General features: G+C 38.7%; 1 protein-coding gene across 4 annotated transcripts in view; it reads left to right on the top strand.

Annotated features, from left to right (window-relative positions):
- NRK (Nik related kinase) overlaps nt 1–11,363 on the top strand; it is a 93,549-nt gene extending 82,186 nt beyond the window's left edge. For all 4 annotated transcript variants that reach the window (XM_014255319.2, XM_014255317.2, XM_088062706.1 and 1 more), the window contains 3 exons: nt 2,200–2,359; nt 6,706–6,845; nt 7,670–11,363. In XM_014255319.2, coding sequence (XP_014110794.2) covers nt 2,200–2,359; nt 6,706–6,845; nt 7,670–7,753 — 384 coding nt within the window. In that variant the 3' untranslated portion in view covers nt 7,754–11,363. The remainder of the gene's footprint in view (nt 1–2,199; nt 2,360–6,705; nt 6,846–7,669) is intronic.
- The last annotated feature ends 2,389 nt before the right edge of the window (nt 11,364–13,752 follow it).

Here is a 13,752-nt window from a genome sequence, read left to right as displayed (position 1 = left end):
GAGGGCTTAGATTCACCAAACTGGCAGGTTCCAGATTGGCTCCAGTCTGATGGGAGGCTCCTGGCAGAGAAAACTCTGTGCACACTTGAACCCTCCCTGAAGTCAACAGCGCTCCACAGGGGCTGGGGGTGCCATGGCCTCCTTGCATCCCCAGACCATATGTCCCAAAGTCATGCTTGGGAGGTCTGAAGAAATCTCATCCCAGATCTGCATGTTGCAGCCTGTGCCATGAATCCATCTATTTTTTTAACTTTTCTCCCCTCTCAGCCCCTTGTTTCAACTCAAATGAAAACCCACTCCTCCTGTGCAAGCCACTTGATCGCTCTGCTGCCCCTGCAAGCTGCAGTCTCTGCATTCTGTCAGACCTGTGTTCCTGATGGACACAGTGTGTAAGACTGGCTGTTAGATTTATAGACTTCTCTTAACTGAAAAATTACTTTTCTAGCTGTTCTAACTGTTGAATCACCTGCTAAAGGCTTGTCCTGTTTATTTCTGTGTTGGTTTTTTTTTAAGGTACTTATTATTTGTCTTGTTAGAGGGTTTATTTAATCTGACAGTAGCTTTGTTAACTATGCAGCTGTGATGAATTCACATCAGTTTGTAAATTGAAGCATGGTACCCACATGGAAGTGGGTTGCTGAGCAAGGTGAACAGTGACTTGTCAAAAGGATCATTAGCACAATTGCCAAAGAGAAGAAAGTCAAAGAAAAAAGTGAACTTTCTTAGAGGCTTTACTTTTTCAACAGGCTGCAAATACAATTAAAGTACCTGATGAGAGCGATTTCCCAGGTGACTGCCCTGAATATGTGGGGCACCTGAGACTGACTGAGTTTGTGTGAGCTCTTCAGCCACAAGTTAGCACGGACTAAAAATATATTTTCCCTTCAGAGTCTTAGACTGAAATAAATCAGCTGCCACAGCAGCTCTATCTTTTTTGCTATTCTATTGTTTTAAAAGAGCTAGAACTAGATAATTATCTCAAGGAGCTTTGTGGTGGCAATAGCCCAGACTGTAACAGGCTGACTTGAGATACTCTTGCTTTCTGGTAGCCTCTTTTCCTGGCTCCCCACCTCTTTCTTCATCTCTTACCTGCTCCGGTCGCTCATGCGAGTACCAAGGCAACGCATTAAAATTGCTCTGCGGCTCTGGATCCCCGTTCTAGTGTTACGGATAGTTGTTGCGGAGGCACGGAGTCAAGTGGGTGGCCTGAGTGTATTCAGTTTGGCAAGTACAGCTTCAGTGCTTCTTTTACTGTTCGTTGTGCCCTTATGGTGTGCATAAATGTCTGTGCTTAAGGAAAAAAAGACTGTGTGGCTGGCATGTAAGAATGATGTAAAGCTCCAGTCATATGCTTCCTATGAGTATTGACTGTGGTGGTTTAGTTTACTATTTACCATCCTGTTCTGAGTAGCGCTTTAAACAAGGAAATGCTTTGTTACTGTTTTTCTAAGGCTGTCCTCTTTTTCTTTCAAAAATGTTTTCATAAAACCCCACCTTCATGGTACTTCACCTTTGGTTTTGTTTTTTGTTTTTTTTGCTTGGGATATGTTGGCTTCTGGGAGAGGTTTGTGTGAGTGAAATGCACTGTTCCTGTGGCATGCAGAGGGGTGCCCAACAGTAGTCAAGTGGGCAGCTATTTGTAGTTAAGGATATGGGAAGGGAAGGACAGAGTGAAAAGGTCCAGGGAACTTTTTACAGCAAGATAAATGTTACTAAATTTTCAGGTTTTAAACTTATGAGCGGGGATAGGAAAATATCATGGAAAGTGAAAGCACTCAGCTCCTGGAATGTGGAAGTTTCTGTCCTTCCTCCATCTTCTGAAAAAGTGAATTCAAATTTATTTCACCTTTCTCCTATTTATATAATGCAACTATTTTGTGAGTGACTAAGTAAATATTATTGTGTCTCAATGGCTCCATGGCTTCTTGAAACCAATTAACACTGGTAAATTTAAAGTGAACCGTTGAACGTTGATTTATTTGCAAACCTACTGTCATATTCGAAGGGGGGAAAAGGAGAGAAAGTCTGTTTCAGAGGCTTACTAGCAAACTATACAGCCTCTGAGAACAGGCATTTCTTTCACTTTCCATGAGCCATGAGCTAGTTCTTTTTATTGCTCTGCCAGGCTAGTTAGATCAATGTCATCACTGAGATTGCTGTCCATGTTCTGATATAAATTTTAGTAAAATACGATTCTAGATCCAGGGGACAATTCGCCCACATGCCATTATCATCCTCCCGAACACCAGCGGCATGGAGCTCCTGCTCACCTATGAAGATGAAGGCATCTACATTGATATATATGGGCATTTCACAAAGGAGACTGTTCTGCAGTGGGGAGAAATGCCAGCATCTGTAGGTATGTATGAAAAATAGCTCTTTATTAAATATAAGATTCTGCTGCATGAAGCCTGACTTCTTTATGAGGTTTGTATCTATGTGGAAATGGTTGTATGGCACATAAAGCAGCTTCTGAGCAAACCAGATGTGTAAAAGAGTAAACAGATTTATGGGTGTTTGTGTTAACACAGCCAATGATTGCAATAGAAGCTTCCCATTTGGACCAGAGTCTGTATTCTTGTCACACTGTTTATTGCATCACACATTGACTATACAGACAGACTTCACTGAGGATGCAGCTTACCACCAGTTTTCACAGGGAGAATTATGTGAATTACAGAGGGGGAAAAGTGTTTTGGTTGTTCATAGCTCACAGCGTTTTATGTAGAAATTCACAGCTACTGAGGGGTCAGTTACTGAAGAGATCTGTAACTGCTGTCAAATGGCCCATTCATTTTATCACTTTAAATTCACAGGGCTGCCAGCCCAGGGTATTTGTGATGGATTCTTAATCTCCCAATGCTTGCAGTTGGCTGTGTAGGAGGAGATTCTGGTTGTACTGGAGCCAGGACAGCTGTTTTTTTCACCTTTCCCATAGGGCTTCAGACAGACAGTGTGGTGAAAATGAAGAACAACACAGGCAGATTTTTGGGTTTATTACTTGTTACTTTTAATTTCTGTCTCACTCTTGTTCTTTATTTTAAAACAAACATACCAACAAAACAAGCCCAAGACAATTAGACTGCACAGATGCCTGTTACTAGCTTGGTGGAAACCGGATACCACAGTGAAAAACCAAGGATGTTCACTTTTTCCTTTCACTTCTACCTGAGTAGTTTTAGGAAAAGCCCATCTTTAGGATGTGGTTGAGTTCTGATTGAAATCACATTTCAACTAACAGCTAACCTAACCTATAAATACACAATTCAAACTTCACGTAAGGGCCTCTCTTAACTGTTATTTTAATAATTTTACCACTAACTCCTATTAATTTTCTTAATCCTTTGATATCATTGGCTGTAGACAAAAACATTACGAGAGAGAAGTGTGAATAACTGTTATTTGAATGGCCCAGCTTAGGGGTAACTTAACAGTTTTTTAAAAGATCCTGTTTTCCTGGGATTTCTACACCCATTTCAAACCTCCTGAAGTCTGTATAAGCATATCTCAATTTTCACTCTCTGTTGCAGAGATAGAAGGGTCTTGTGTTACCCTCAGGGCACTCTCGAGTCATCCTTTGCTTATTTCTTGATTTCTTTAAACAAGTATTTTGAAAGAAAAGTTTGTAGTTGGTGAGAGTATTTTGATACAAAATATAAAATATAGTTTGTATTATAATCGATGGATTTAGGACAGGGAATCTAAATATATCTTATTCGTAGTCTTAAATTGGGACCTCTGTGACCAATCTGTTAATAATTTAGAGAGAGGAAGCTCAAATCCCATGGGAAATTAAAACTGTAGAAGTATTCTATGTTTAATCTGAAAGATGTACACATATGTAGGGCAAAATATAAATATAGCTGTAATATTTTCTGTAAAACAGGTTTTAAAAAGGCATTAAGAAACATCGAGTTAATAAGATTTAGGAGCACTCTTGCCCTTTTGTGTGAGTAATGAATTATTTACAGTATGTAGCCATAGAGGGTTGACACAAATCTGGATATTCCCAGAGGAACTAGTAAAAGTCTTTATTTCCTTTTCCCTGTACATTTTAGAAGCAAGAAGACTATTCTGTAGAGAAGCAGAAAAGTGGTTAAATTACTGCCTCAATGCTCTACAACATACCAGCTGGAAGCATAGGATATTTTTATCTAAAGCTGCAGTGGAAAGTGGACTCAAAGTAATACTCAAAGTATTCCCAAGGTGCTTGTAGTATAGGAGCTATTGTTCCAAAGTAAGACAACTTTTTTCTGAGTATCTGCTCTCAGTTCATCTCACATGAAACACCTTTAAAATCTCCCACGTGGGAGTATTATTATGACTCAGTACTGACCTGTGAACTCAGTACTGCTATCCTTCAGATTAATCTCCATGTATAGACAAGTCCTTATTACTGGACAACTGTGCAAATGGTGTAATGAGGCCATTTTGTTTGCATGCTGTTTCACAGATGAAATTTGGAAAAGAATTTTTTGATTCTGCTTCAAAACTGAGATTTTATGCTACTTGTAATTAAACCTGTCATTGTCAGTTGATAAGTTCTTGGTATATTGGCCAGACAATAAAGCATCAGGGCTGAACTTTGCGTATCTGATTTATTCTGTTCCTGAATACTGCCTGGAGGTCAGATCTCTTCAGAACACAGCAGAAGTGGTCCTGCAGATGACCTAGAGGTTGCAGCAGTGGTTACTGGGAGCTGCATGGAAGCTATCAAATTGAAATCTGCCAAAGGCAGATACAGACACAGTGGTACCTGGAGTGTAAATTTCATGTAGTGGAAAAGATCAGGAGACTTATTAGTTCTTTGTTGCCAGACCTATATGACCTACACTAAATAGTGTAGCCACAGAATGGTTTCATGCTGTTAATATATATATGCACCTGCCTTGCTTCCCAGAACCACAGGGTGCCTCTGTCTCCGTTGCATTCAAAAGCAAAGTTTGAAAAGGTTAATGTGATTTCAATTGGTACAAAAAAAGAGCAAAAATTTGAGTCTTGTATCATTTTGATGCTCCTCGCTTTATGTGTCGTCTGGACTTTTCAGATACTGTAGACTGCATGGGTGGTGCCTTGGGTTCATCCTGCTACTGCTGCACTGTTCAGAAATGTTAATGACACTTCCTTCACAGCCTATAGCAATGGTGCCCTGTTGTACAGCCTGAAGCATAAAGATTTTAAAATATATTCCATTTCATCTGTTTGAGTTTTAGAAAATACTCCTTGCTCCTCTTTTGCCACTAACCCTTGGTTGCTCAGTGTTGCTTTGCTTTTAAAATACGTTGATTTCTTCCTTTTTCCTCATGACTGGGATACTGGGAAAGAATTATCTTGCTCTTAGCAGTAGTGGCAGGGAAGCCTTCAGTGTGCAAAAAGAATAACTTAAAGTCTTCTGAACAGATTTAGGGGAAATTTATAGACTCTGAGGAAACTAAAATCACAACACTGTAACCAAGCCATATGTGTTTCCAAGGAGGTATGATTTTCATACATTTGTTCTAACAACAGTTATAAAGCAAGGATTCCAAGTTAATATTAAATCAACTCTGCTAGAAGTATATAGAGTCACGTGGGCATATTGCCTTTATTTTCTGTTGTCTTTCTCAAGCAGGATTGCAGGCTGTTGCTTCCAGTATCTGTCTGTACTGAAAGTTCAATTTTTAGACAAAAACCTAAATCAGCATGGAAGGTTTTAAGAAGCAGACCTTACTCACACTAATAATGTAAGGCAGACATACACTGTCCAATGAAGCTAAAACCCAGTCCAGTGCACACATTCCCTCTACATCATTTTAGAGCACCAGAATTCTCAGACTAATGATACAACAGGTGATAGTTGAGCAAGAAGAACAATTTCTGAGCGCTGACTACCAGTAGAGCATAACTAATGTGATTTTACCTTGGAAGCCCATACAAGTACCAATTGGAGGGCTTTCACTGAAACTATGCCTAATTTGACATCTGTGGTGTTAACTCCTTCATCACTATTCCAATTTCTTATTGCCAGATTTCAAGGGAGTATTGTAGTAAGCTTCCACAACACTAGTCTTTTGGTTTTGGAAATATGGCACATAACCAGTGATGGGAAGACACCAAATGAATCATGCCATGGTCTCAGATTCTGAAGTATTTAGGTTTCCAACTAAGCTGAACTCCATAGTAAATACAAACTCAGCTTCCTAATGGGAACAGAGTACAGTGGGTACAGAGAAGATGGTGAAGACTTTTCTCAAATATGAACAGTTAAGAGATGAGAGGCAAAGATGGGCACAAGTTGCACCACGTTATATTAGGAAGAAATGTTCAGTCTTGAAAGTAGTGATGCATTGCAGTAGGGTCTTGGAAAGGTTGTGAACTATCCATCAAACCATATCTGTACAAGGTCCTGAGTAACCTTGTCTATTTTGGCCCTGCTTTGGGGCCAGCAGTTAAACAAGATGCCCTTCAGAGGTTTCCTTCAAGCTTTTGTTAGTCTGAGATATACAGTAATAGTTACGGTTTATGTCTAGAGTTCAGAATATAAGTCTGAGAGGACAAACTGAAATTTAGTTACTATTTCTAAGGCTTTTTGTGTAAATTTAAAATACAAATAATTCAGAATATATTGTTATCAAAGATAAATGCATCAGATCCATAATTAACATAAATGAGGCAAGAATCAATCTTTCAGCTGTTAAATAATACCTTTTTTTTTTTTTTTTTTAGCTTACCTTCAGTCCAATCAGGTCATGGGCTGGGGAGAAAAAGCAATTGAACTACGCTCTGTGGAAACAGGAAATCTGGAAGGAGTATTTATGCACAAGAAAGCACAGAAGCTAAAATTTCTATGTGAAAGAAATGACAAGGTACAGAGATGACTACAGTGTGATGATTTAGCAAAATTGAGTAATAGCTGACTATGACAGACCAGTTCATTTTGGTAACTTTGTTTTTGGTTATTTCCTTGGTATAACTTTGGTATTGGTATTACCTTGGTATAACTTCCCTGTTCAAAGCCAATGTAGTCACTGATCCTACAGAGCACCCATTATGGATATTCATTATGGATGTTGCACACATTCCCACCACCAGCTGTTAGAACTCTCTATTCACCCAGCCTTCACTGCTGTCAGTAATAACAAATACAGGCATTGTGAACTGCACAGCACCACAGGTGTAGTGGGGAGGGTTAGTTTTTGGGACTGAGCCGCAAAAATTCCCAGCTGCAGGACTGCCTCTCATGGGCTACTGAAATTACAGGCAGTTCAGAGCAGTCATCATGGGGAAAAAAAAATCCAACACTCTTAATTGCAGACACTGATGGGTATGGATAATCAGGTATGATTTCTTGCATATAGCAGTTTTGGTAAATGTTCTCTGAAATCTGTTTAGTCCTACTGTCATAATTAGAAAATGGAAGCCCTAAAACCTTAGATTAATTATTTTTAAATGTTCTCCTATGTTTTTTCAAATAGGGGAAGAAATACATTAAATAATGCAGTTGTACCAGAAGTACAGTTTCACTTTAAAAAGTTTCTCATGGGATTGAAATTCAATTGTGATATATGTATATCCTTGTATTTGGGACTGTGGCATTCTATCACCTTTACTATATGAGTAAAAATATTTTCATAAATATAAACTGACAGTAGCATTTTTTTTCTTTTTTTTTTTTCTTTTCCCTTTCAAGGTGTTCTTTGCTTCTGTACAGTCAGGAGGCAGCAGTCAAATATACTTTATGACTCTTGGTCAAAATGTACTATTCAACTGGTAAAGCACATCAAAATGAAGAAAATGAAAAATTCCCTATAGGTAGCAGTGTAAAATTCTCAGAGGTAATACACACAAATTTGCACTTCTTACCTACAAAAATGTCATTATTAACTTATCAAAATTCATATTCTTTCAGTCTGGAAAGAATTTCATTTTCCTGTTGAAGTATTGCAGACATGTTTAGTTTGTCTTTCAAAGCATGTTGCAAACAAAGATTGTATTAGGAGACTTCAGTGAAGAATGTAGCCAATATAAGAAGCTCCTGTACTCTGAAGAATGGACAGTTTCACAGGTGATGTAATGTTGGTATCTTGAACCGAAGTCACTTTTTATGGACAACAACAGCTATAATAGGTAGATACAAAAATACAATCTATTTTGAATTGGGTTTGGACTCATTTTGCAGTTTAAGCAAGGTGTTAGTGTGTCACCGAGATGAACTTGAATGACTTGTCCAAGTCTTACAGTAGTGAAAGAGCAACAGCCTGTGGTGGCTTGAGGGATCCTCCCTCCTTGGACCTTGAGGAATCATCCCCTGTGCTGGGTGAACAGGTGTGTTTCATTAGAGTTACAAAAATAGTTAATGCTGAACATGTGCCCCATCTGGGATTTTTACAAATGCAGAGGGGGACAGACTTTGTGTTTCTCTCAGGGCTGGATGCCTGAGCCTATAGACACAGTTACTGTAGGATGTATTGTAAAAACAGTTAAATAGTCAAAATCATAGATGCATAAAGCATTATGAAGCAGAACCTCTAAGTTTTATTCACACCTGGGACCCGCACTCATATGAATTGATTTAAAGGCACTACCCATGTATATAAATAAGGGCACAAGAGCAGGCACTTTCTTTTCTTCCTTCTTGCTCTTTCACATAAGTCTTTACGTATGTGTGTAAATATAATCTTTAAACGATGGATGTTAAGATTAACAAATGTATTCTTAATATAGTTATGAAAATATCCAAAGAGTTAATCTATTATAAATAGAAAATATAAATAATTCCAGGTGCTTTCTATGCTAATTACATCTAAATAAAGCTGTGTCTTCTAGCGTTATTGGTGCCAGTGTTTGTGCATAAACTCTGTTCTCAGGGGCTTATAAGTTGGCCATAAAACTATAGAGATATAATATATATATATTATATAATCATATACTATGATTCAGTTGTAGGGTTTAATGTAATCCTTATGTAGCTGATTTTTGGACGTGCTTTGAAAATGTAAAGCATCAAATGTAATACAAAAGAGCTCATTCCAGACATGATGCAGTAGGGATAATGCTGTGGGCAAAAGTGAAATCACTAGTTCCAGTGCTTGAAAACAGGTATTTTTACTTGAAATATTTGATACTGAAAGGTGCAGGGAAAGTGTGTTGGAATGTCTGGTTGTCTACCTCAAGGATGATGGTTCTATGTTGACTAAGAGGGCAGAAACAGAGTTGTTGGAACTGGTAGCTGCATTGTCCAGTACGTCAGTTCAGGTGCTGACAGTGATGCTGTGACTGACAGGCGCTCAGAACTGCTGTCCCTGTGTATGTCAGCAGGGAATCAAACTAGGGGCTAATCACCTTTCCCCTTGCTCCCTGTGCTGGCATCTCACTGCTGCAGGCACATCAGAGGTGCCTGCACTGTTGCTGTTACGTTTCTGGCTATATGGAGGACTGCACTTTCCAAAGTTACTAACCTAGCACTTTTCACAAGCACTAGCTTATCTCAAAATGTATAGTTTTTTAATGAAGTATTTTCCTTTTAAATGTTTAACTAACAGAAAAATAAGCCTAAAGCCATACTAAAAAAATGCAGTTAAATACTCAAAGTGGTTCTTAATGTATGTGAGTAATTATCTTGTGTGCAGACTTGAAACCTGAATGGAAACTGCTTGGGCAGAACTGTGTGACAACAGGAGCTCTGTCTGGTTGTAGCAATTTTTCTGCCTGTTGCCAGGGCCTGGCTTGGCTCCCTGTGCTGCTGAACAGTTGGGCTCATTGCATTTGACTCACAGAACAAACAATGGGGTGGGGGGAATAAAAAACAAACAAACAACAAAAACAAACCCCAAAGTCTGTAACAGAACCAGGGATGAACATTACAATTACTAGCAAAAAGCAAGTTGCAGACAATCAACTTATCAGCAACTTACTTGCTTTTGACTTAAAAGTCTAAGAGACTGTAAAGGAAGAGCTTTCATTTTGCACACAGTAGGTGTTGCAAAACTTGCAAAGTTGCTCATGCTGTAAGAAATCAGTGATCCAGGCTGCCCTGTAGTATTTTTAATGTGTGCTTATCTCAGCAGCCTCTGCATTACAGAGGATGCATGTGAATTTTGTCCCTCCCCTGTTGTGGTGTCAACAGGTAGGAGGTAGATATTTTCCTGATGCTAGCAAAGAACAGTGGGAATTTATAATAACAACCCATATCAACAGATTAAAGAAGCAAATGTAATCAGATTTGTTTAAGTTTACTGTAGCAGAAAATCATGACAATAAGTTGACACGCTGTGAAGAAGTTTAACTCCATGCTAAAAGGGAAAAAACCCAAACAACCCCAAGTTCAAGAGAGGGAATATGCACTATTACATTTGGATTGTAATTATTCATTCTGTTTCCCTCTAGTAGCTTTTTCTTCTTTCTAGTTACAATTCAAGGCAGTGAGCTGGATTTTCGTCTTCTATTCACTATAGAAAAACCATTCAAAATCTTCCATATGATATTATGGAAAGCATGAGGCACCTAGAGGTGAATGCTTTTGAAGGATTTAGAAGTAGTATTGCAAATAGCAATAGCAATTGGATGCAACAAAGAGAAACTTGTAGGACTGTCTCTCTATCAAGAGACAGTCAGAATGGCTGCAGATGAGAAAGAGCCCAGAGATGTTGAAAACAACTGAAAAAAGGGTAAGTGACTGAAGAGGAGGGAAAAGCTGAAGAAAATAAACAAGAATAGCCAAAGGGGAGGGAGTGGATGTCTGGCACAGCATATTGCTGTAGGAGGAATACAAAAGATTAAAAGATGTTAGGAAAAGAAAGCAGCTAAAGAAATTGAAAGGTACCTGAAGTGATTGAGGGGAACTGAATGAGGGAGTCTTTTGAATAACTGTTCAGCTCAAAGCAAAAGTACAAAGGCCAGAAGAATCCAGTAACCAAGGTTATCCAGACCTAGTTTTAACTATGCAAAATATGTATCAGATTTGTAATTACATTTTGTGAGGTGTTTTCACTAGCTGTACCCTTTCACTAACTTTTAAAACCAAGGAGTGAACTGCTTAATGTGTTTTTCTAGTGATGTCACTTTGACATGAAAAAATGCTACAGGGGCAGAATGTTAAGGATCCATGTCATTAACCCTTTGGTATATGCAGTCTCCTGCAGGTGGTGCTCATAATGTTGCATTTGCCACACAAGATTGTGCTAATGCTGCAGCAATGTAGAACTGTGTGTATGTGCCTGCTTTCATTTTAGGCATGGTGAACTCTCTTTTGCAGCCTGAACCTTGGCACATGACTTTAAAACCTGGGAACCATGCAAGTTATGTACTGTACACTATGTATTTTTCTCTAATGTTGAAATTGTACAATTGAAACAGTAATAAAAATACTCTGAAAGTCAAAACTAGTATCACACTTGTAATGATTCTATTATATTGACATCAGCTTTGTAAAAACCATAGAAACCTTTGTTACTGTTTTCCAAATCCAGTCACTGTCATTAGGGAAACATCCATATCTGCCCATCGGGACAAAACAAATATATATCCTTGTATGGATAAAGATGTCCAAGTGACAGTGTGAGAGTTCAGACTGGACAGAGTGCTCCTAAGGGTGACTAAGCCAGTGCTGTGCTGTGTGTGCTGCTAATGAGCTTCACTGAATTTCTGTGTGTCTGCCCTTCTCTTTACACAGTAAAGATGGGATGAGGGCAGTGGAACTACAGAAAAATGACAGCTTGCAGTCACTGATGCTACAAGAACTAGAATTGTTTCTCCAAAGTCCATCATAAAAGCTGGCTTACAAATTCAGTTACACATTTAAACAGCTGTACTTTTAAGTTAAATGAAGTGTAAGCAAACCTGCAGTCTGTAGGAAAGACTTCTATAGATTTTAAAACCTGTGCAGTAAGTCTAAGGTACACACACCAAAAGTGTAAGAAATTTTCCTGCTGATAACCCACCACTTTCTTAAACTGCCTTTCAAAGTGCAGAGAGCTGATTAAAGGGCAAGGGGATGGTCAGCAGGGTAATCACTCAAAATGTTATTTTAGCATTATTTAACTGCTTATGTTATTTTCTAAGAAGATTTAACAAAAGCACCTAGGAAATCATGGTGAAATGCATCAGTAAAACTTTTCTATTTTTGTCTTCAAAACACCTTGTGGTGAACAACTTTTACAGTAAGCTTTATCATCTTGCAGACCAGCTAATTTTTTTTTTTTAATCTAGAGCATTACCTTTTATTCTTTTGTGCCTTTCATTTCTCCAACATATTTTAAATGTAATATTTAACAGAATGTAACAACATCCTCCTATTCAGCATAGCTCACTCTTCGCTGTCACTGCTATAAAGGCTAACTATTGTTTTAAGATGTGTTGTATATAAAAACCAAGATATTTGACTTCTGATTGTCTCTGAGAATTTAAGACTGTTGATTGACCAGAGGTGAACACAAGTATCGTTTCACACACTTGGTTGTAGGCATGTAAAAATCATATTGTCTTCAGTAAGCTGCTTACACACCCTGATGAAGCAGGCTCAGCATAAAGCCCTCAGTTGTTGTGATGTGATACAGCCATCTGCTGATGGCTCCTCTCCAGTCAATACTGATTCTCTGAGTGTTTCTCAACCTCCAGTTTCTAATACAATCATATCGGTCCGACTGTTCGGGTATGGAAATCACATCTAGATGTGATTAGATAGAACTTGCAGACATAACCAGTCTTTAAAACATGTTGTTGACACGCTGCCAGCAAGAGATTTGCCCTTGTTCCAGCAGTTTTGAAATTGTTATGTTAGCTGGACCTCTGCAGGTGAGAAAGAAGGCAGCAGGAGTAAGTTCCTAAGAGAAGGAGCTATCACAAACCTGCAGTGCATACAGATTTATACCATATTAACTCTGCTATCAGTCCACATCAGTCCATTACCACTCCACAAAAGCTTCAGCTTCGATGCATAAAACCACAGTGAATCACACTAATAAGATCTGGCAACAAATGCATATGTAACAATAACCTGTGTATAAATAAGTTTCTTCTGCAAATCACATCATGGGCATAGACAAAAGTGGAGATAAGATGGGAGCAGTCCACAGATTTCCTCATTATATCCACAGGTTATTTAATAACTAAAAAAAGTTATTAAAAAAAAGTTCACCATAGTTCTCCAAGTAAAGCTTGTATGTGATGTGAAATCACATCCTGTGCAAGCTCATTGAAAAGGTTTAAAAGTTAATTTTTTTAAACTGTAAATGCCATTTTATCATTTCACACGACTGTTTACTGGGGAAGAAAGACACCATGTGGAAGTTTTACCCAATACTTGGCTTCTACATAATACAAATGACTGATTTGTTTTAAATTTTCTCACTAAGGAAAGCACTGTGACATAAAATACATAATATCATTCCTAGAGAATTCTAAAGGCCAGCAAAAACTTGTGATTTATACCTCTTTGTCTAGTTTTTTCGGTCTGTTTAAAATGGTTTAGGCAACATGTTTTCCGATTTCCTCATGGCAAATGCTCCACAGTCACAAAGGCAGTAGACTCCAACTGTGCTCAAACTGGAAGAGCAGCTCTGGCCCAGCACCTGAGCCAGCTCCGCCTAAGCTGCAGCCGCACTTCTGGATTTCCAGAGACTATCTGGACCAGTGACACTATAAAGACTGGAAGTTGCTGCTCTTCCTAGCCTTTTTTTTACCCCTCTCTCCCGCTGTAGTGGCTCCTCAGAGAAGACGGCAGGGACCGAGGCGCTGGTCGCTGCTCAGGGCCTCTGTCCCACGGACGGACCTGCG

The sequence above is a fragment of the Pseudopodoces humilis genome, chromosome 15, assembly GCF_049639895.1.
Source record: "Pseudopodoces humilis isolate 2021_Gansu_Grassland_sample_001 chromosome 15, ASM4963989v1, whole genome shotgun sequence".
NCBI lineage: Eukaryota > Metazoa > Chordata > Aves > Passeriformes > Paridae > Pseudopodoces > Pseudopodoces humilis.
The sequence above is the reverse complement of the archived record's forward strand: the minus strand, read 5'-3'. Positions and strand labels throughout refer to the sequence as shown.